General features: G+C 41.0%; 1 protein-coding gene across 3 annotated transcripts in view; it reads right to left on the bottom strand.

The window, feature by feature from the left end:
• Window positions 1-23,834, bottom strand: part of KIAA1958 (KIAA1958 ortholog) — a 74,455-nt gene that overhangs the window by 24,966 nt on the left and 25,655 nt on the right. For all 3 annotated transcript variants that reach the window (XR_004061490.1, XM_030968401.1, XM_030968402.1), the window contains exon 2: window positions 17,708-18,971. Coding sequence is in view for 2 of the 3 variants with exons in the window: in XM_030968401.1 (XP_030824261.1) it covers window positions 17,708-18,860 (1,153 nt within the window). In the remaining variant the exon portion in view is untranslated. The remainder of the gene's footprint in view (window positions 1-17,707; window positions 18,972-23,834) is intronic.

Genomic DNA, 23,834 nt, shown 5'->3' with positions numbered 1-23,834 from the left:
TTTTACAACTAAGGCAAAGTGGAAGGATTTTCTGTGGATCTCAATGTTGTGTGCAAGGCCCAGACTCAGGAATAAGCCCACTTTGAATTGTTTCATTTGTGAAACCAGAGGTTGTACTGGTTACATGTTTTTTCCCTAGGGAAAAAAAAGAGCTAAACCATCATATTTATGATGGTAATATTTATCTTTAATCAGATACATTTTAAAAGAGTGAAATAAATATAGCCAGAATGTACAGTACAAAATAAGGCAGCACATCCAAGAGAAATGACGGGTAAAATTACTATAGAACAATGTGCAATTTACAAATGTACAAGAATAAAGAAAATATAGTCAATATGTTCACATCAGAAAACATGGAAAAAAACCATGATTACACAGCCTCTCTATGTCATCAAACTGTATCTTGACAGAACAAACACAATTGTCTTTTCATTTTGCAGAAAAATCAAATTCTAGAAACAATTTTATATTTAACAGGCGATCCTCATAGATTCTTACAATCAACACCATATCAAAACACAATATTCAGATGCTACCACTATGATAGCTGTTACTGACAGCTGATTTTCTGGCTGATCACAAGAGAAGCATAAAAAGGAAAAGCTTTATAAGCTATGGGTGTTTTTAAGGACTCTTTTCTTGGCATGTGCAAACTATCTGTTTGAACAAGAATGGAGCTCAAACACAGGTGGAACTGTCATTCCAAATGTGATAAATCTTAATGGTTTTAGAAAATTAAAAACAAATGCAAAAAAGGAAAAATTCAATTATTTAAATATTTCCTGGAATATGTGTATGTGGAACACTTTTGTCTCTCTTCCACTTAATACGCAGAAGAAAGGAAAAAACCCCAAGCTCTTTTCTATTTGGTCTCATCGAAAAACCCATACATTCTGCCATCCTTTTAGCAGTGCCATAGCAACCCTCACCAGATGTCTCCCACCCGAGATACACACACACAATATGATATGAGACCAGGTAAAGTTCCCATTGCCACTCTGCCAATCAGGTCAAGCTTATGTCAGGCTGTGTAGCACACCCGTGGCTTTGCACCAGTGTTTAGACACTTGCTCCCCTCTTCCCTGCAAGCCTATTAGCAGCGGAGAGGGCAGCAGGGAAAGGAAGGCAGTCTTCCCTTCCCCACCCCACCTGCAGTGTTCCATGTGGTGCAGAAACACTGGCGCAGAGCTGGGCAGCTTCTTCTTCCACCAATCTACAGAGTGCCTCTCAGGAAAGTTCACCCCATCACCTCCATACCACATTTGCAGAGAGAGGCACGAGGAATGACTTGCCCCAGGACTTCCCAGCAGGACAGAAGCAGGACTGAGCTTATAACCCTCATGATCAGGCCCTGTGTCTTCAGAGAGAGACATCCTGCATCCACACCACTCACCCTCTGAGAGGGGTTTCTCAAAGCACAGAAAAGTGGGCATCTGCAGCTGAGGCCTTTGGGGGCTTCTGCAGGCAGGAGAAAATGCTGCTACAAAGGACTGAGGTTTGCTTGAACTGTGCTCCAGGGGAGCAAGAAAGGTCACCTGCCTGATTCAGAAACTCATTTTAATACTGATGTCAGTATTAAAGAGCTCTTCAAAGCCTGCAGTGAAGTCTCATGCTCTAGGCAGCGTACATAATAGATCCTTTTAGTGTGGCTAGATGCAGGCTGAAAAAAAGAGACAGCCCTGTTCAAAGCTCCAAAACAAACATTTACGCTGGTATTTTGTTAACTGCACCCACCACCACTTGTTATAGAACTGTGTAAGTAATCATTGCTTTGACTGACAGCCCACATCCTAAGTTCTATTTCAATATAAACAGCACATATAATGGCTCAGTTTTATAAATGTCATCAATCACTTCTTCTTAGAGGATAGCCTGTCACAACACAGTAGTGACACCCAGTCAGTCATTTATGTTACAGCATCTTTCCTTAATCTGCAAAGGAAATTGCCTTATCTGCAGTGAACACTTATAAAACCCATGCTGAATTAAAGATTCCCCCAGCTTACATTACAAAAACAGTACCCCAGAAACACTGCATTCCTGCACTGGTTTGTTGGGTGCTACTTCACATGGCAGGTGGGAAACATTAAAAAAAGAATTGGTCAGGTTTTCCTGCAGCCACATCAGGAGAGCTACCTCTATTATGGCTGTGAATCCAGGCTGAAGTAGTAGTAATAGATTATTCTCTTCCTACAAGATCACTCAAATACTGGTGGTGTATCATGTAGCATGGCATGAATGTGGGGAGTTTCCCATGTAACAGTTCCCAGATGTTTGCTTTGTCTCCCTTTACTGATCTTGCTGAATAGAGAACAAAGCACATTTTAACGTTCTGTGGAGCTGGTAGAAACTACTGGAAACACTGGTGGGTCCTTGACTACTGCAATCAGAAGCCTATTGAACTTGAACTACTCAGTGTATCATCAAGTCTTCAGTATTCATGGGTTCCAAAACTGGGTAAAAGCACAGAAAAAAAAGTCGCTGAGTCCTCCTAGAAAACACCTCTATATCAGAACATCTCCAAGCTGCAAACTGATGAGGGATAGAAGAATGGGGAGGTGTTATATATGCTTCCACCTTTCTTATACTCTTCTGTATGTCTCTGTTGTTAGGCTTGAGGAATACAAATACCCTTGTGTTACAATCTATTTTCTCTCAGCTGGTTGGTCAGAACCAATCAACCAAAAATTACTGTCATCATTGATCTATGAAGCCAAGCTACCCTTACTGTCTTTTCCTTGTCATAATGCAGTCTTTGGAACCAGTAGTACTGTCATCCCTGTTTTACAGATCACAAGCAGAAGCATAAAAAATAGTGGAGATACATTTCCTGAGGTCCTGCCCCCTCAGCTGCATCACTGCACAAAGGACTTGGTTATAGGTCTTGTGTTTCTTATCATATCCCCACACCACTGTTTCATTTCCAAGAAAACCAGAATGTGGCAGAAAAAGACAGTAAAACCCACCTTACTGGGGGGTCCAGGGTAAACTCCCAACTATAAGTTTGAAAAGGTGATGAGTACTTAGGATGTTCTAGTTCAAATGAAGTGAAAGAGATAAAGTGACCAGGCAGAGATTAAACAGAAAACCTAGTGGGAGCAGATGTCTCAGGCTAGCCCACAACCATCAGATGATCTCTCCCACAGAGGAACAGCTGTTTTCTGATCTTTTCATAATCTGATCTTAACACAGCCAAGACCTAGTATTATCAACAGAGTTATCAAACCCAGGCTTGTTTTAATTTAAGCTCACACACATACACACACTTGGACTCTCTGGAAAGGACATAACCTCTGTAATTACATACGGCAGGAGGAAAGGCACTTGCTTTCATGACAGACAGATACAGATTGTTCATGTTCAGAGAGCATTTGCACATCAGTGGGAGTCACAAACCTGAGTTATTATTGCAAAAATCTTAAACTCTGCATATGGTAAGCAGTGAGATCTCACAGATGTATATTAAAAGTAAGGTGGGTTTTCTTGGTGGTAATCACATCACCAACTGAGTCTTCTCTGCCAAATTTTTGTCCTGCCTAGGAAAATGCCTCTGCAGCAGGCCTGCTTCCACCAATATGCTTTCATTCAAGAGAAAAAGCATAGTTAACCACACACAAAGCACCACATATCTCTATTCTGGAGCAAAGCACCCTCTCTCCTCTCCCCAGCACCTTGCAGGTTGCCTCTTGCCCCTCTATTTTGCAGTTTTGCAGTTACTGAAAAGTAGTGATATCCAGCCTTTGGGCTGTGGCAATACGCAGTCCATTAAAACGGCTCAACTAAACCACAGCCTGCTCCCACCATTTTCTCCAGTCCCCTCCTATTTCAAGAAGGTATCTATAGGCAAACAACACTCTCAAATCTACAGTCTCAGTGAGCAGAGGTGATGCTGTTGTACGAGGCAGTTATGGTCAAGTCACAATAGGGAACAGCTGCATCAGCCTCTGACAAATGTGTCCCCCTGGAAGCCGTGCTACTGCCGCCCTGTCAGAACCAGCTGAATGCCACCGTCATACCACAGCATCCCAGAATATTAGTACTTGTTCTGCATGCCAAACTTAGAAAGCTGACAGCTGATTTTCACCATATCACCAGAATAAACCAGTGAATACCATTCTCATGTCTTGCTGCCAAAAATGAGGGTGAGGGTAAGAGCAGAAGGTGTCCACAGCAGAAGTGCTTCTAAACATTTGCAGGAACATCCTGAGATTAAGTAGAAGAAACTGCTTCTGTATTTTTTCTTGAATGTCTGCCCTACCGCTCTGATGTTGCTAATAAATTCTGTTTAACAGTTAAAGTTCCCTGTTGTCACTATATTAAGTTAAACTCTATTTTAACATTTAAAATGTTAAACTCTATTTTAACATTTTCAGAAAAGGCTTTCATTGGCATGTAAAATCTGTCATATTAGAGAATTAATTAATATCCACTTATGAAAGACACTACGTTTTTGGCAAAAAAAAATTATACTTCTCTTCAGTGAACCTGCTCCAATGAAATTATCTGCAAAATGTTTTATGATTCTAAAATTATAAAGCTTTAGATTATATCAAAGGAAAAAGGACATGGACTGCAAACAAATGAGTATGGGAATATTTATTCATAGGTATCTCCATGAAGTAAAGTCACTAAAATAGGCTTTAGTCACCTGTACATTTTTTGCAAAGTACAGAATGGCCTGACAATGAATGCTCACTCAGACACTAAAGCTGATTTCCAGTTTGTGCTCTCTTTCACTACTTTCTCACAAAAGCGCCAAAAGATTTGAGACACAGTTTAACTGCTGGCAAAAGCAACAACAAAATACAGATCGATATTAACGGGACTTCCACACAATCCTTAGATGTCAGAAAACCTGTGGCTATGACAAGGGATTAAGAAGTTATGTTCTCCTATGACTGACCATCTCACCAGTTTTTTGAGGGTTTTTTTGCAGTAGATAGAGCAATTGCTAACGAACAGTGCAAAACAGCAGCACTGTTGGAACCCCAATTTTTACAAGGATACCTTCCTTCTCCACTTGATGCATGTGACATCTGAGCCATTCCAGGACAAAGGTTCTAAAAATGCATTTTCTAAATAAAAAGTGTTCCTATTGGTTCACTTCATCTATTCAACTATGTTCCTATCACTCCACCTCATCTGTCTGGTTTTGTTTTCATCATGGTAGTGGAAAAGAGAAGTGCTGCATTCCAGTTTTACCTTGCATTTCCCTTCTTCCACTGAACAATTTCAGTGGCATTTCTGTAGTATGAGGCCATATAGTTTCCTATCTCCTTTTGAAGCTGTTCTGAGATGCACTGGCATGAACTGCTACAATGCAAAGTGGGATGTATTTCCTGTGCATCCTGGGATATCTACTCATATTCAACCTCCACTTGACAGGAAGAAGTATACCAATTCCAGCTCTCCCAGGCTTGCCCAACACTGCAACAATGCAGAGTAGGATGCTACAGCTTGGACACAACATGGAGAATAGCAGAAACAGAAAATATTTTGAGAAACCTATATATCTGGTACTTAGGTGATGTACAGGCAAAATATACTCAGCTGGCAGCTGGAGGGGAATCTGCTATTTTATCTGGCCCATTCCAAGTCAGTCACCTGGCCTGTAACTAACCCTGCAACCATGTCTAGGTCTACCTGCCACGCCTCATCCCACTCTTATTTCCTTAGCTACTATCTTTACAGGAGGTATATAAAAATAAACTATTTGGACCTTTATATAATTGACATTTAGGGACTCAACCCTTCATAGAGGTGGAGGATATAAAAGTCACACTTAGAATCTTCAATACTACAAACCCAAAACCATTAGAAAACTTTTTAAAAAATGTGAAACTCCATTCCTTTCAAAATAACTGACTAAACTTCCTTCAACCATATTCAGCTCTAAGATGTAACTTCTACTCTTTCAGAGCTCAGATTTAACAAATCAGGTTGTTTGGTGAAATGCTGATGGAATAGGTAAGTGGAAAAACATTACCTATAATGTGAAGCTACTGTCAGCTGTATGTTGAGCATGTATCTTTGTATTCAGCCATATAATATTCTAATAATTCCCAATAGTTAATGGCTAACACCATTAGAAAACTCCAGGTACTGGTTTCAGTTTAAAAATAGACACTTTTTGATAATTATTTTCTTCAGATTAAATATTTAACTCTGGAAAACAGATTTTTAACTTTTTTTTTTTTACCCAGGATGTCTCAGCAACATAAAGAAAAGTTGCCTATTCAAAGTACATTGGTTACTTAATGCTTTGTGGCAGAAGCAATTAAAGGAATGATGGTAATGCTCTACACTACCCTGAGAACTGGAAGTTGGGTGATGCACAGCAGAAGAGATGCACTCATTTTCCAAGAGGACCTGGCTCAGCATGACTCTGGAAAGTGTTGCATACATACACTCAACAGAGTATCAGTTTTTCTCCCAAGTAAGTTTCCAATTCCATAAAGCATATTTTAAGTGTGTTCTGGATTGGTGTCCCTATGCTTAAGCATCTGCTTATGTAGAAATCAAATGGACTAAGTCATTATCTGTATAGAAGGTGGAACTGAATAATATTTATATGTATACAGTGACGTGATTCAAAACCTGAAAAGAGGAAAGAAAAGAAGAAAAAAACAAAAATGAGGAGAGTAAAACTGTAAAGATCTGAGACACACTTCCTTTATTAAATTAAGTTTATAGTTTGAAAATTATACCGTTCTCATGGCAAAAGATCCATTTCCAGCATAACAAAACCAAGAGTTTACATTTTTGTTAAGTCTTCCATCTTTCCATGCTCCTACAGAAAAAGCCAAATTTATAGATGTACAAGCAGATCTCAGAAGAAGTGATTGCTTAGCCAGAAATTTATTGCACAAAATCGCAGGTTTAAATTTATATAGCACTTTGGAATATTTGGCACACTGGAATTTTGTGCCTCTCTGCAGCTGAGAGCCCTGTGGAAGAAGAATGAGAAACAGGGCCCTTTCAGTTCAGTTTTCTCTAAGAAGAATTTTAATGCAAAACATGCAAAACATGCCACCTCATTTCACCAGAGGCTTAGCATGTTCTCAGCTACAGTGTAGCACCAGTTTTAATGTCATCACATTTAAGAAAAACCTTTAATAAGTATAGCTGAGAAACAATGCAAGAAGTCTGGAACGAATGAGCCAGGGCTATGAAATTTGCCTGCTTTTGGTTCACTCTAGACAGCAACTGAGAAGCAGAACTGGGAAATATGGGAGAGGAACAAAGATGAGGGGGAGAGAAGAGAGAGTAAGAACAAAGGATATGAAAAAAAACGTAACACCAAAGAGAGAGATTAAAACCAGATGAGAATCCTCATCATCTGAAATCTAATTTATATCAGTGTTTCAAAATGAGTCAATCTAACTGGGGCAGCAAGCAGAGAAACAAAGAAAAGGAGAATGTAATAAATATTTTATTACATTAATCATAATAAGCTGCACTTTAAGTCTCGGCCAAAGCATATTCTTAAATCAAGCTGAGAATGTGAGCAGTTTCAGACTTAAGAGCATGAGGCCCACATGACTGTAATTAACATAATAAATCATACTGTGAAACTCTCTACACAGGCTGACAGTACTTGGTTGATATATTGCTTATTAAAGACTGCAGACATTTTTCCTCTATTTTATTAAAGTGCCATTGGTCGTGAATAAAAAAAGTACCTCTTCCTATTCTGTCTGAACTATCTACTAGCTCAGCCAGAGGAAGAGGAAATGTGTTGGCAGGCCATGGCATTTACTTCTGGTAATACAGATTGCAGCACATGCACTCCAAAGAACTGCATTTCAATATTTTTTCTCTTACCATTTTTAACTTAGTAAAGTACTCCAACTTCCTTGTTAGAGATCTTGATGTATCATTTCTGAAATTCTCTGTTGGTGATTTTGCCCAGTCAGACCAATTTGTATTTACCTTTCACAATACATTGTCCAGTAGGAGTGAAGTAAGCTACAAAGGACACAAATTCTATGAAGAGCTCACGATTTACAAACCTGCATAAACAATTTCCATGCACACTTTGAACAGACATATTTCTTTTGTCTTCACTGGCTCAGAAAGCAGTATTTGAGGAGCAGCTCTTCACACAGTTCTCCAGAGAGAATGAAGCCTAATACCTCAAGTGAAACATCTTATAAGGTATATTTTTTGTCTGCTTTTCTGTTTTGTGCTGAATTCTCTCCTCCTCACACTCTAGAAAAAATGACAAATGAGCTTTAATTTAACCTTTACATACACAACTCTCATCACATTAAAGGGATGGAAGTTTAAAATGCAAAGGTCCTACAAGACTGGGGAAGACTCAAAGCTAGGCAGAGGGCAGAGACATGAATACATCCCAGCTTTCGGAAGGAGGACAGCCCTCAAGCATTAGATACTGTGATAGGCAGCTGCTCACACATCGTGGCTGACCAAAGATCTCTTTATTCCAGACTAGCCATGGCATGCCCATGCATTTGCAAAGACAGAGGCTCCCAGGAGGTGCAGGAGCAGCTGGAAATTTTGCACAGTGAGGAGACAAACCTGCAAGAGAAGCACATTCATCAATAGCTGGACTGTTGTTCATGGCACAATTCATTTCTTTCTGTCCTTGGATATGTGTTTAATTTATCATAGTTTGACTGAGTAAATATTTAGTCACATTTTGCAGCTCTACTTGAGTAAAGTCTCCTTAAGTAAAATGAGGAGTTTCAGATGTTTTCTAGCTATGTACACATTCAGGAGAATATACACAAATTACATACCTCTCTGCTGCTCAGAATATTGTTATTATTTCTCTTCTGTATTTACATTGTCAAAATTTTCCTGTTAGGACTGTTATTTCCATAAAAATAATTTGTTCTTCTCTATAGGATATGAACAATCAGTTCCCCTGCTACTGAATGAGTTCATACCAAAACTGACACGAACCAATTATTATAAGAGGTGACATGGGACATAGTTTAATGGATATAATTGTGGATGTGTTATACACATACATGGCTATTTTAATAGACACCAGCACAATAAACAGTCTGATGTATTTAACAATTCTGTAAGTGAATGGTAATGGGACAAGTTACTGTCAAACTGTAAGTTTTGCCTCTTTCTGGGGACTATCTTAAATGGGGGAGGCAGGGAAACAGAGGCATAAAGCCAATTTTTATATAGAGAGGAAAAATAAAATGTAAATCTGTTGGCAAAAAACCAAAATGGCTTTCAGCATATAAGCATGAATACTGTTCTGTAATGCTAGGAATAGTGTTCCTGTCAGTTATTTTGTTTCCTTAGATTTATAGTCATAAGAGAAATGAAATCCCAAACAAAAGGCAACACTCCATCAAAGGACAGAAAGAAACTCCATAATCTAGCATGTCAACATGACTGAAGGACAGAGCCCATAACAATCAGGAGACAGCTCCAAGTTGTGGACAAAATGAAATTGCTTCCATACAAAAACATCAATGCTTCTCTGGCTCATTCATACTGCTGTGCTTGACCAGACACTGTTAGAAAGCAGAGATGAGGCACATATCCAGTGAAAAGAGAAATGAGTGTAAACATACAATCAAAACAAGCTGTTCAAAGATCAGAGATTAACATTCTTATTTTTCACAGGCTTGATCTTTGGGTACAGGTTTCCTGATTGAAATAACACAGCACATTCAGCTGTTGCACTGAGGTGATGTGAAATGGAGTAGAATAGCTCAGCATATATCTTTTCCTTCTCTGAACAAAACAGAAAATTGGCTTTTTTATTTCATTTTTTCCTTCACAAGTACACAGTAGAAAGCAATTGATTAAATATTATCAATCCATTGTTGTATGGTTTCAAGTGGTGTTTTCATCATGAAGACCTATGAATTTAATGAAAAGCTACAACAGCGCACAGTGTCACTGCGATAGTCACCCTCAGTTTAACCAACAGGAACACATGCAGAATTTCCCTTTGTGTATGTGCATTTACTGTTCAATTAGAGTTAAAGGGATTAACAGGTATGTATTAGAAGTAAGATGCAGCCAATGCACTTAATGATCCATGTATAATTAAGCACAGTTTTACTCAGACTCAGCAGGGCTCTCAGCAGCACTTTTCAAGACATGTATATAGGAAGCCCCACCCCCACTCCCGCCATGGGCAGGACTCAGTGGGAACCATGACCTGGGAATTGCCATGTCTAACACAACATTTGTGTGATCAGCAGCATTCTTCCATTTTTAAAAGAGCAGACAAAAGTAGACTTATTTGGGAAATGAAAATGCAGTTCTGCCACACCGTTCCACTGAGGCCACCAGCCGCATTCAAGCTGTTAAAAACAACCAGTGCTGAGAGCAGCTTTCCTGTGACCATTCTGTGGAGTGTCCCAGCAAGAACAAGTCATCAGGGAAAGCAGTGGTTCCACTCTCTCTCCCTAGAGGCTTTGATGTAATAGTCTGTTTCAACACTTCTGGGAAAAGGCATATGCTTCATTTAAGCATACTTTATGAAAGAAAGATAGATTTCATCATGTTTCACTGTTTCCAGGACCTGAATATTTTAGCAAGTACTGCTCTGCACTGTGCCAGCCACGATAAAATACCTAAAATATCATCATGCTTCTGTTTTCTTTTCTGGAAAAATTCAAACAAAGATTTCTGTATTCCAAATTTTTCTCTTGCTCAGAGAGATAGAAAATACATTCAGATGTTTTTACTGATCTGTTTCCTGCTCAAGCAGATTCTAGGTTCACTGCAAGCACAAAAAAAAAAAGAGATGACATGACAGAAGACTCACTAAGAGGGATATAATTTAGGTATGAAGAAAATGGGAGAAATGAGTAGTCACTGCGTACTGGCTTCACAGAACAGCTTATGCAAAAATGCCATATTCCCATCACTGAGACAGGTGAAAACAGCTCTCCCCAAGGTCTACCACTGTTAAAACCTTAGATCTTGAATACAAATGTGAAGTAGTCCTTCTGTAGGTACAGAATCATTGAATCATAGAATTGTTAAGGTTGGAAAAGACCTTTAAGATATCAAGACCAACCACCCAGCTAGTACAATTACCATGTTCACCGCTAAACCATGTCCTCAAGCACCATATCCACACTGTTTCTGAATAGTTTCACAGCCATGATGACTCTACCACTTCCCTGGGTAGCCTGTTCCAATGCTTTACAGCCACTTAGATGATGAAATTTTCTCTAATATTCAACCATAATCTCCCCTTGTGCAGGTTGAGGCCATTTCCTTTCATCCTGTCATTTGCCTGGGAGAAGAGACCACCACCTACCTGGCTGCCCAGGCTAAACAACCCCAGTTCCTTCAGTTGCTCCTCATCAGACTTGTGTTCTGGATCCTTTCCCAGATTTGTTGCCCTTCTCCGGACATGTTCCAGCACCTCAATGTCCTTCTTGGAGTGCAGAGCCCAAAACTGACTACAGGATTTGAGGTGTGGTCTCACCACTACCCAAAACAGGAGAATGATCACTTTCTAGGCCCTGTTTAGCCAGCCTCACACAAAGCGGATCACTCTCAGAAAGTGTCCTGATCTAAACCATAAAGACCTGTGTTCCCTTTTTCTGCCAGCATCCCATCTGAAGTGCAAAAGTAAAGTGGCTGTCTGAAGCCTTTCCAGGGTCAGCATCTCTGTTGGCTCCTGTGTTGCATCTCCTCTGCAGATCCAAATCTGACCCTTGTTTCTTTTTTCTTAAAGACTCACAAATCATAAGCTGAAAATAGCTCCAAAATGAAACAATTGCAAAGATCACACAAAGGAACTGATCTCTGATCAAAAGCACCATGTTAAATAATATATTTCCTAAAATTAAAGTGATGTTCAGTACAGATGTGTCCAATTTTTTTTCTTTCCTGTATGTTTTCAGGACAGCTGGAACCAGCAGAGGCATTATTTTCTTCTTTTATACAACAGTATCATAAAACAGAGCACTTCACACAAAAAGTTGCCTATTTAAGACACCCTAGAGAAAGGGAGAACATAGCGTCTCAATTATGTTGGTTTGCAAAAGTGATTGTTTTCTACTTTTCATTGTGCTGTTCTGAGTTTCATGTTAGGGTAATGGGGGACAGGGTATATTCCTAGGTCTGAAATCAATTGTGATGCTCCAGAACACAACCATTCATTGAAATGAACAGTTTGTCTCCTGGTATCATACACCATCTTCCTTAATACTATTCATGCTATGGTACTTAGAATGAAAAATATGTATTTAAATGAAGAGTCAATAGTTTCCAGTGATGCAATTCCTCAGTGCAGAACTCCAGTGAATATTCTCAACTGTTTATCAGCTGCACTTGGCCTGCTTTACAAAACTAATCCTTAAAAACTGCCGGGGCCTGGCTGCAATAGTCCTTTTCTTTCCCTCCTAGCTGCAGGCAAATAACTTTCACAGATTGTATGGAAATAATCATTCTTTCACCTTCCTCCATCACACAGGATTAGCAGCCCTATGCACCTTTTTTGCAGGAATTCAACTGAAAGCCCATCCCCAAACATCTCCCACACCAATCTGCTTTCAGTATGAATACTCATGAATGGTTTCCTCCAACAAGTGTATATATCTGTATCTATAACTCCAGTAACACTGCTGCCAGGAGATGTCTCTTTGTGCTGCAGGTAGTTCCAGTCAGAGGAGGTCCATGGTGAAAAGAGGAAACAAGCCCTTGATATCAAGGAAAGCAGCATCCTAATCTTCTGCATGCATAGCTTTGTGATAAATACTTAGTATTTAGGACAACCTCTACATGACAAAGTCCATTGCTGATTATACAAAAAGGCTGGCATGAGCTTTCTGTATCTGAAAGGAATCTTCACTAAAGAAAAGAAATGTGAAGTCCTGAAAGGTAATTGATACATTTCTTAAGCACAGTGAAAATCTAGACACTGTAATAATTGATGAATTTTCATTTCTGTGTTCTCCTGTAAACTGAACAGCTGTAGGAACAGCTGCATAAACAACTCCTGTATTAGAGTTGTTAGTACTACAGGTTCATTTCTTTTTTAAAAGTTTGTTTGTCATGCCGTGCACCCAGATGATAAAAGCAATTACACAACTACTCTGCCAAGGCTAAACTTGTCCTCTTTATGCTACTGTCCTGCTTTTAAACAGAACTCCCTTGTAATATTATAAGGGTAAGTAATCATTACCTAGACTTCTAGAATAAAGATGTCTAGCTAGACTTCTAGAATACAGCCCCCAAAACATTAGATTATAATGTAACAGCATTTAGATGAAGATAATTGAAGGCAGGAGCGGGCTTGCAAATCACTGCTGCAAGATCAGGTGATTAATCATGTCAATAGCTTCTTTTTTCTGATACTTATAAATATAATGATGTAATTTTAGTCTTCTAAATAAGCCAAGCCCTAGCAACTAAAAAAAAACCAAAAAAAAAACCAAACAAACAAACAAAAAAACCCTATATTTTTTGTAATTATGTATCTCAGCACTTAGTATTTTTAGTCCATCGACTAGAGCAGCAATAGCTATCCATTATGGGACCTAAAGAGTCACCAGTGGACTCAGATCTCTTCAGCACAACACAAAGAGAAGAGACTGTCTCACCCCTACATATATTTAAGTGGTCACTTGACCATATTCAGCAGCATATGTCCCTGTAGATAGGCTTCAAGCAGTCACTTTAGCCAAAGCTCATCAACCTTTGCATGTAAACCACAAGTACAGAGATCAGCAGTTATTCAATGTTCTTGGAAGAACATTATTTAAATAAGAGTTTTATAAATTTCTTTTGATGTCATTATTTTTCTTGTGCTCCTTGGCACGGTTCCACTGCGCTTGAAATAATTACAAGAAGGATTAATTCTGCCTTTCTGTATGCTTTATGTACACCCCTAAAAAAGGTGTTATTTTTTTTTGTTTGCACTTCTTTGGAATATGCAAAGCTGACACTTTTTTAATAGATAAACAGTGATTTAGAAGTTAGAGCTAAATCTAGTCAAGACTGTCAGTTCATAAGGTGTGAAGAGACTCCTTTCACCTTGAAGTTTTGTAACATTTTGATGCTCATCCAACAGCTCCTAATCCACAAATCTTATATGAGGATCTTGGTTCTCATTTTATTTAAACTCACACCATTGCACACATTGCAGACAGAAAGAAGAGGGGAAAGGGAGAGATCCTACTTCTTCTGATTACAGAGAAATACTTAAAATATTCCACTAAGCGCTCTACATCAATATCCAACAAGTCCCAGATGCACTCCATTTTATAATGGTCATGTTCAGACAGAGACTTTTATGAACACCTGCAACCTACAGGGATGTCCACACTGTTACAGAAAATGAAAGAATTGAGAGGATCTCAGAGCAGAGACATCCGAGCCAGGAAGGCTAAGCACTGCCCTCAGCACAGACCAGCATCTGTCACAGCTCACATTCAAACACAGGTATTTTTGATAACCACAATGCCAGGACAGTGAGCAGCAGTATGAGAGGAGAGGTGCTTGTGGACACTCTTTCCCTTCCATACTCTGAAAATGCCTGTGCACATAAAACAAGCAGTCAGGCGATTCAGTGATGGATCTGCATGAAAGCGTTGTGATGGTACACACAGAATGTAATCTGCTACATCTCTGACAGAAGCAACAACCCCAGTCAATACTTCAAACGATTTTTTATTTTGCATCTCTGCTTACTATTCTGCATTCAGCACAGCTTGTACATAGGGGTTGGATATCTTTTTTTTATCATGGGACTCTTTGCTCCTCTATTTATAGTGATGCACTAATGTTGAATCAGAAATGTCCTGCTGCACTGTCTTGTTAATATAAAACATATCTTCAGCCTCAGTCTTCAAGTGGAAATTCAGTATTCTTCACAAATTCTTCAGCAATTCTGTTTACAAAGTAAATCCTACGTCTCTCAGAATCAAAACTTGTTCTTTCAAAATAAGCTCTGTCCTTCTCTGAGCCGCAGTCTCCTCCCACAGCCTTCTGCAATAACACCAAATAATTTCCATTCCTCATTTCAGACATCCAAATGTCACTTTTTGACTTTCACCATCTATGGGATTACTATCAGCTGTGTCTGGTATAAAAGCAAGGATGTGTCACTTAAGCTAAAGCTCAAGTAGTATTTCTTGCTGGTTGGATTGCAGCCTTTAATGATAACTTAAATAAGACCTTAGTCCCGTAGATCTTCGACCTTACACCACCACTTCTAATGGGACCAGGAGCAGGGCTTCAGATATTGGAGACGACAAGGCAGAATTTAAATTCCCTGCTCTCTTTCAACTTTGTTTAGTTAAGCAGGCACTAAGTCTATAAATTAATAAAAGCTCAAGACTTTTTGACCTTTAGGACCTTTTTTTAAAATTAGTTCCTACCTTTTTTTTACACCAGAATGTAAAAGACTTACATCTGTCTGTTTAGGACAGAAAATTTTAACACAGGATAGATAAACATCCTCTTGTAGTTCAGTATTGCTCAAATTTTATACATCATGCACCACTTTCAGTACATCATTCTTCGTTAGGAGACAATCTAACAAAATCACTGTAAATGAGCAACCACGCTAATCTAGTCTTTAATCAAACACCTACATTTTACCTGCAAGAATCTGCTGTGCATTTGTAATAGATTCAATTTCCAACATTGCCTATCTTTTTGCAACTTGAACATTTAATAATGCCATCACTTCTTTCCCAAAGGAGAAGCTCTATGGAAATGTGGGACTTTACTCATGTATCAAGTTTTCGTCCTATGTCAATCAGTTTATCTTCATTAAAATGCCACTACCTCTGAGTAAAATAACAGCATGTGACACCAACACTGGACCAGTCTGAGGAGAGGAATTGTGTAATGCTTTTTTGGAACAGCACAAGAAATTTAACCACTGAGAACATAACTGAATAAACTGGAATTTGGACAGCACTCTGAGAACCATCACTGTCTATGCAAAAAGTAAAACACTTGGAGGTTCTGAGGGTTGATTTAGGCAGTGGGTGTAATCCAGGTGCAATCCCACTTTGTCCCCAAAATGAGATACTAGACATGGACCAATCCTGGTTTTGAAACTATATAAATGTGGAAATGTTGTGCTGCCTCCATTCTTAAAAGGTTTAACTCTAAACAGTAATAACTGCTGACCTTGTTTAGCTTCTGAGGACCTGGCAAAAACAGTTGAAAGCAACTCGGATTTTTTAGTGGATCTGTTGAAATATCTCTCCCAGATAACACACACTTAACATGGAAAAATTCTGCTTAGGTTTGTCTTCCATTGTCCCAAATTGCAAGTTTGAGACTTGAGCAAGTTGCAGAGGCAGGCAGGTAAAAACCAGGTCTACATAAAGCAGTGATACGTTATAAACTGAGGAAGACAGAATAAGTACATTTAACACACAATTTGGGTTGAGTGGCATCAGGCATCCTGCCTTTCTCATATTTAGCAGTGCAGAGTTTGTTCTAAACCAGATGGAGTTTTGCAAGGGAATTGCCATGAGGGATTTAACATGACAGGACTACTGCAAAGTAACATCTCAGAGATGCACTCATGCAAGAAATGGCTCCTAAAGAAGAATTTGCTTTGCTTTAACACAATTATCATCCTTCCAAATTTCTAATGTTTAGTAGGGTTTTACTTAGTAAAACTGTGTATTTAACTTTGTCTGTTTTTTTACCTGGCAAGAAGATCTGCAGGCTTTTACCAGTTGCAAGATTTAGCAGTCTTCAATCAGATTTCAGGATGTTCAAGCTAAACTCATGGGTTTTAGCTCTTGCAGTACCTGCCACAAGGACTGCATATAGGCAGTTTTTAGCCCTTTCACTGTTTGTCTGTACTCTGTTGACCAGGCAGTCCAAGGGCACAGATGGAGAACTTGCTCTTGCCTTGTCTCCTCCTGGGATGGCACCACTAAAGAAGAAGCTGGAAGAGTGAGAGCTGTCTGTGCTCAGGTCCAGAGGAAGCTGACAAGTCTGCTCAAGAAACAGACTGAAGACCTGTAGCTAACAGATATTCTCCACATGGGATAATCACTCAGCAGAAGTCAGTTGTTTAACATGCTCTTTATTCAATAATGTTGATCTGTTTATGCCAATTCTATGTGCTTTGGCAGGAGATGAGAAAAATTATGGACACAGTGCATGAGAACTTTCACTGGGAAAATGGAAAAAAAACATTTTATGGTGGATTAAAGTTTTATCAGTTTCATGGTTAAGGTTGTACTGATACTTCTTGTGTCCACAGACTGCTCTGATTTATAGGCAACAATTTATAGAAGCAAAAACCTCTCTCCCGATACTGATAACCTGTCTCCTTTGCCTGTCCAGGTCCAACAGTACCCATCTGACAAGGTGAAGGAAACACAAAACTCTCCAACTCTAGGCTACACTGGCTGAGACCTCTTTTTTATGGTTCATCGAGGGGACATGGCCCAGTTCATGTCCTCCCTGACCCATGCACACAGCAAGGTCACTGCATGCTCTCTCCCATGACACAACTGTACCCATAATGGACCTTGCAAACCATTTTGCCTGTGGCTGCAGTACACTTTCTCAGGTGCTGGTCCTTAGTTGGTGCTTAGTTTCTGAATCCCCTTCAGGTGTATGTGGCTTCCATACCTACTGACTTATGTGCCAGCAGGACCCTGATGCAATGCAACACAAACCCCCGCTGTACCCTCACTGAGCCAGGCCTGAAGGACACCCCCAAAATGCCACTACCCTTTACTCCCGCCCAGTGTCCTACCTGGCATCAGCTGCGCTGCTGCCTCGGGGGTGGTGGTGGGCGCTGCCTGGGACTGCTGCTGGCTGGAGCTGACCTCAGGGTCGGCGCCCACCGAGGGCGAGCCGGTCAGCTCACCACCCGGGGCCAGCTGTGGGATGGACGGCAGGGTCTCCTCAGAAGCCACCGGCGGCTCCTCCTGACCAGGCAGCTGCAGGGCTGAGAGGGGGATGCTGATGGGTTTCCCAGCGGTGGTGATGGCATTGGAGCTGGTGGCTGGCACCTGCAGGGCAGCCACAGGGCCACCGCCTGCCCCCCGCGCCGGGGAGGCGAGGGGTCCCCGGGGTGGCCGCTGCACGGCCATGCGGGGCGGGCCAGGCGGGGAGGCGCAGGGGCGCGGCGGGTCGGGGTCAGGGCCTGCGGCCGGCTGGGGCACAGTTCTGGTGGGTGCTAGGCAGGAGGGCCCAGCCGGGGGCTGCGTCTTGGGCTTGGACATCTGCGTCAGGGCCAGGGCTGGCCCATCGGCGCCGGCTGTCAGCTCCGCATTGGCCACTATATAGTAGTCCTCAGGGAGCTCCTGCTTGATCTTCTTGAGGAGCACGTCACCGCCCCCCTCGTCGGCAGCCTGGGCCTGGGCCTGGGCCGTGGCTGCTGGCCGCTTGCGGGGGCCGGTGGGAGCACGGTGCGGATGTGGCTCAAAGTCACTGTCCTCGTCGGTGACAGAGGACTCACAGACCATGTCAAAGAGGGTGGCCTCATCCTCATACTCCTCCACAGGCTCGCCCAGGTCTGACGGCTCGCTGCAGTAGGAGAAGTCACAGGAGTCACGAGTGCGGGTGCAATCCAGCTTGGCTTTCCCTGGCCGGCCTGGGTAGCGCTCCAGGGGACTGGCCTGAGCCTCTGATGGCACCCCCAGCATGCTGGGGCTGTCTGAGTTGAAGCTGCGGCTGTCCTGGAAGCAGACACGCTCCTGGGAACCGGCCCGGCAAGTGGCAGCCAGGGGCCAGTGGTAGGCATGGCCAGCACTACAGCCCCACATGGCTGTCAGGTTGCCATGGGCCCCCTCAGAAAGCAGGTGCTTGAGGTTGGGGATGAGGCTGCAGATGGTCCCATGGCTGTGGGCCCAGCTCACCAGCTTGGAGAGGTTTTCGGAAGAAGTGTGAAGGCAGTCCTCCATGGTACAGGATCAACAGCACCTGGCCGCTGGGAAGTCAGCTGAAGATGCAGTTCAGATCACAGGGTCCTGGCACTGATGGTCATGTGTTGCCAAGCTCATATTTCTTCTCACCTGCAGAGAAACAACAAAAAAACCCACTCTTTAGCACTCCTAAAGCATGACCACATTTGCATGGGAAAATGAAACATTTGTACACTCAGCTAAACCCACCCATTTCACCCTTATCTCATGTCCTTCAAAATATGCCTCAAAACTACGCCTGGTCTTAAGCAGCCTCATTCCTCATTCTCAGAACATCTCTGCAACATACAACTGAAGAGAAAACTGCTTTTCAAACAAGACAACTCAGTATCAGTAGCAAAATGATTAGAAGCTTAAATCTCTGACAAAATATAAAAGCAGCACAAAAGATGGTGATTATGTGTTCATACCTAGGAAATTAAAATTAAACAAAATCTTAACACATACAATTAATCTTGAACACCAGGGTGGCAATCAAGCACCAACTGGATCTGAAGAAACAATGAATTTTCACATAATTTATGCAGATTTCTCAACTGATTCAAATATCTCCTTTTCAACTGAATTTAAGAGGTATCAAAAGGAAGGCTCAAAACTTGAGTTTTCAATACAAGGAATAAGCAAACAAGCTCACCTTTCACTGTTCTATACTGATAGTCATCAGTTGCTCAAAGGCTTAAGAGACTCCTAAAGGGCTTGCAAGACTTTAGCCAGAACCTTCTTTTAACTTTGAGACTTAACATTTTGCTTTTTATCATATTGTCTGTCTTTCAACATCTAAATAATGATTCAGTTCAAGAAAAACTTGCCATTTTTCATCAAAAGTATTTAGAAATTTGCCATACAAGATGACAGCAAAGTCTGCATGTCTTTCTTCGTATACAGCTAATGACAGAGAAGTCATCTCCAGTGACCTCAGACAGCTAAAGTATCTGTGAACTTCTCATTTCTACGGGTCTGTTTGGAGGCTCTCCCTAACCCTCTCTCTGCTGTGCTTTGTGAACATGACATGCAAGCCTTGGAGCTCCTGTTCTCATTTCACTGTTGTTTTCATATAGGCAGAAAAGCCCATTACATTTGTCCCAGATCAAATGCAGCATTCATGGCAATGTTATACCTCATTTTACTCCTTGTCCTCGTCTACACAAGCATTTTTAGATACAAAGTGAACTGCGTCAAGGCTCAAAAAGAAAGCCACACAGTGGCTAATTGCCCCTGGGGAATGCTTTCCCTAAAAATCAACACAAATTACTACCTGCCTACCTAGTTGCTCCTCAGTCATCTGTCACCAGTTAGCTGCAGATACCTGTGTTTGCTCTGTGCCAAGGGCGGTGAGGAGGCTGCGTTTCAATGATTTTGTAGCTTGCATATCCCTGTCCCCTCACTCCTATTCACCAGGCAAGGGTTGGTCTGTGGAAACCAAAACTGGAAATAAAATAGACAAGTACTGCCTCTGATTTTCCCCAAAAGGCTCCTCCTGGGTTTTACCACCCCACCCACTGTGAGTCTTTGGTGGGGTCAAGAATGGAGCTAGCATGGGAATTTCTAGAAACTTTAATTTCTAGGTATTTTTTTAACGTCTTTGAAATTAAGCATGGAGGGAATGAATGAACAGGAAGAAGCACATGACTAGGAAACAAAATCGTGTAAAATTCAAGCTTGTTTTTGCAGTAGCTCAACACAGAGTGTATGCACAGAGAAAACTGCTACAATAAATTGAATTTTAGCCCACATGCAAACAGAGATCTCAGAGCATCACCTGTGACACAAAGCTCCTTGCATGACCAGTGCATCTGTAAAGTATAATACATGCAAGAAGGTCCCTAATTTGCAAGTCTTTTAGGCCCTGGAGAAGACCTCCTTTTTCAAACATACGACTTTCAATTATCTAAAACTTCTTTTTGTTATATTTTAGTTGTTTTAAAGCTTTTAAAGATCACTCTTAAGAGAGGTCAAAATCCCTATTTCTTCTAAGAAATCTCTGTTTCTTCTAAAAGACTAAGGAATCCATGTTTCTTCTAACACTCATATATTTAAAGATATGTACTTACAACATACCCTGCCACAGAAGAAACACCAAAACACAGGAGGAGGAACACCATACTCATAGCAAGGCAAAGAAGACAATCTAGGAAGTGAACAGGGGAAAGGAGGGAGAGCTAATACAGTCAGAAGCTGCATCGGAGTAAACCTTGTATCACGGAGCTGCTCAGTCACCACACAACCACGAATGTATCTTCGGAAGACAGAAAGCTCCATTTGGCTAAAGGATCACTTTCCCCTTAGGGAAATGAGATAAAATCTGCCACAGTCTGACTGCCGTGGTCAAGATTGCTTGTGCAGTTACTCAGAAGCACTGTGTCTTCAGTTTGCCAACTGCAACAGAAGTTGCAAATGGCACTTTGGGAGGGAGGGACTCATGCTGTAGAAAGCACAGAAAATGCATCATTATGTCCCTGGTTTTCTGGAGAGCACCTTGCCTGCTCAGTCAGCAGGATCCTGGCTGACAATCTGCTCTTGTTTTCTGAATCACATTTCAGAGATTATGTAAGTTCTTCATTCAGTCTGGCAAGATCTGATAAGATGACTCATGCTTAATAACCTGATAACATGATAACTCTGAAATCATACAGTAACATGATGTAGTTTCCATGCAATCTACACTGGTATTTTAACTGCATTACAGAAGTCTTAATCTTCACAGCATTTTTTTGCAGCTCAGAGCCTACAAATATCTAAGTCAGAGTGAAGCACGTCTGGGTGCTGGAAATTCACTGCAGCTGTCTGGACTGTCAAGGAAAAGTTGAATTTTAAGGCTTGTTTTAGATTTTACAAACTCATTTACAACGTACCACTGTAAGGACTAACGTGGACAGAATGTGTGCTGTGCAAGAAAGTGGTATTATTGCAAAACCATGCCTGGAGATCTATAAATGCATTAAGGGGAACACCATTTGATTTAGGAAAGGCAATATTTTCTATATCCAGAACCAGAGTTTTGCCATAGTAGATCCATTTGATGACCAAAGGACAATGAAAAATAGCAACATTTAAAGAGTAGCCCTCCTTCATGTTCTAAGATGGGACTTGGCTTAGCTACTTTAATGCGGACAACACTCTTCCTGATTTTGCACAGAGCAGTAGCAAGAGCCCCCTTGTTATGAGAGACCCTTGCACCAGGCAAGTCCCAGGAGCAATAGCAGTTGGGTAGCTGTCCAACATGAATCCTTTCCTTTAGCCCATGAAAAGAATGAACAAACACCATTGGGGAGCAGAGGTCTGGCTACCTCAGCTACATTTTATCTTTTGTCTCCTTGCAAATGAAAGTCATAGAGTGGAGTTTTGGTTACGACCTTATGGAAGGTTCCTCAGACTCAAAAGGAATTCTGTGATATGGCTCCCTCAGAAAGGAGGCCAAAAGAGGTGAGGATGCCAAAAGAGGTGAAGGAACTGAATGCAAAAAATGGGATGATGCAGAGGTGTGGAGTGGGAAGTGGGTGTCCTCCAGCAGTGCCTATACAGTGGAACATGGATTTGGTGGACCAGTAGCTCAGAGAGGGTGATGGGTGCATTTTGTTGTAAAGAAGGAAAAAAATCATTTTGGGATTCTGTCCTCTCACAGAACCCCAGGTAGTTAGCAATGGATTGCCTCCCCAGGGTAATCTGGGTAATCTTAGATAAACTGATTCACACTAACTTGCATCACACATGTCTATGTTTGAAACTCTATTACCATTACTGATTATTAGTACTTCCATACTGATTTTTTTCAAGGGAGCAATATAGCCAGGACTACATTAAGAGTCCTTTTGAGACATGATGCTAAGGCTGATACTACTGAAAATTTTCTAAAAGTTCAAGATTCTCAAATAAGAATACAATGCAAAATTTACTTCTATTAAAAACAAAACAATAATTGTTCTAATCAGACAGCTGTATAAAAACTAAAACCTGAATCCTAAAACATTAAAAGGTGTAAAAAAACCTGCATTTACTCATTTTACATAATATGGATTTCAAGCTAATCTTATAGCAGCTGAAACCTGACTTTTAAGTGGTTTTATGGAGAAGCAATGTTTTTTCAGCTTCTACGTTAAAAAAAAAATCTTAGAAAGCAATTGGGCTCTGCTTTCTCATACTTGCAAAAGAAGCTCAGAATATTTCCTCTGTTTTCAGTCTCTCCACCCTGTACAAACTTACTAGGCTATTACTCCATCACTGTCTGAAGGGGAAGCATTGCTTCATTTTTTGAAAGATCTACCTTTCCATATTAAAAGGTTTGGCCACCAAAGTGTAAGTGTCTAATTGAAGATTTTAGCTAATGGACAATATTGGGGCTTCTCTTAATACTAGAATCTCATAAGCCAAATGTTTTGCCTTGATAAATGATAGAGGTCAATAACAGCAGAAATCCCAGTGTAAATTCATCCACAAAGGCACAGTAGTACTGAAGTCTTCACAAAGGCCTGCTGCAGTTCCACAGGCCCTGCTAGCCATCAATCCAGGATCACCTGTATATTTCTCTTTCACAAAGTATGTTGCTGAAGTAAACTCAGCAGGAGCTGCAGCCTTGCCCAGATAGCACCTGCAAATGCTGGGGGCCCTACCCATGCAACAGAGCACCCAAAATCACAGCACTGCTAATAACCTTCTCTGCTATCTCCTATGAGAGGACTCCTGCTCGCAGTGGAGTTAAAGCTCAGCCTCTTTGACTCAGTGTTTTGATTTCTTCACTGATATTGCAAAGGAGGTCATCAAGATGACACAGGACCAGGACAGACAACCAAAACCAGCAAACTGGAAGGAATGGGAGTAGGTGAGCGCATTTTCTCTGATTTTTGGTTTCTGGAGTACAAAACTTCCATGTCAACTCAAATATTATTGCATTTACTTTCTGCTTGAAATAAAGGCTATGAAGCAAGAAGAAGCAGAAAGAGAGAAAGAAAGCACATA

This window comes from Camarhynchus parvulus, chromosome Z (assembly GCF_901933205.1).
Source record: "Camarhynchus parvulus chromosome Z, STF_HiC, whole genome shotgun sequence".
Classification (NCBI taxonomy): Eukaryota; Metazoa; Chordata; class Aves; order Passeriformes; family Thraupidae; genus Camarhynchus; species Camarhynchus parvulus.
Note: the sequence above shows the minus strand (reverse complement) of the source record. Positions and strands in the feature narration are given on the sequence as shown.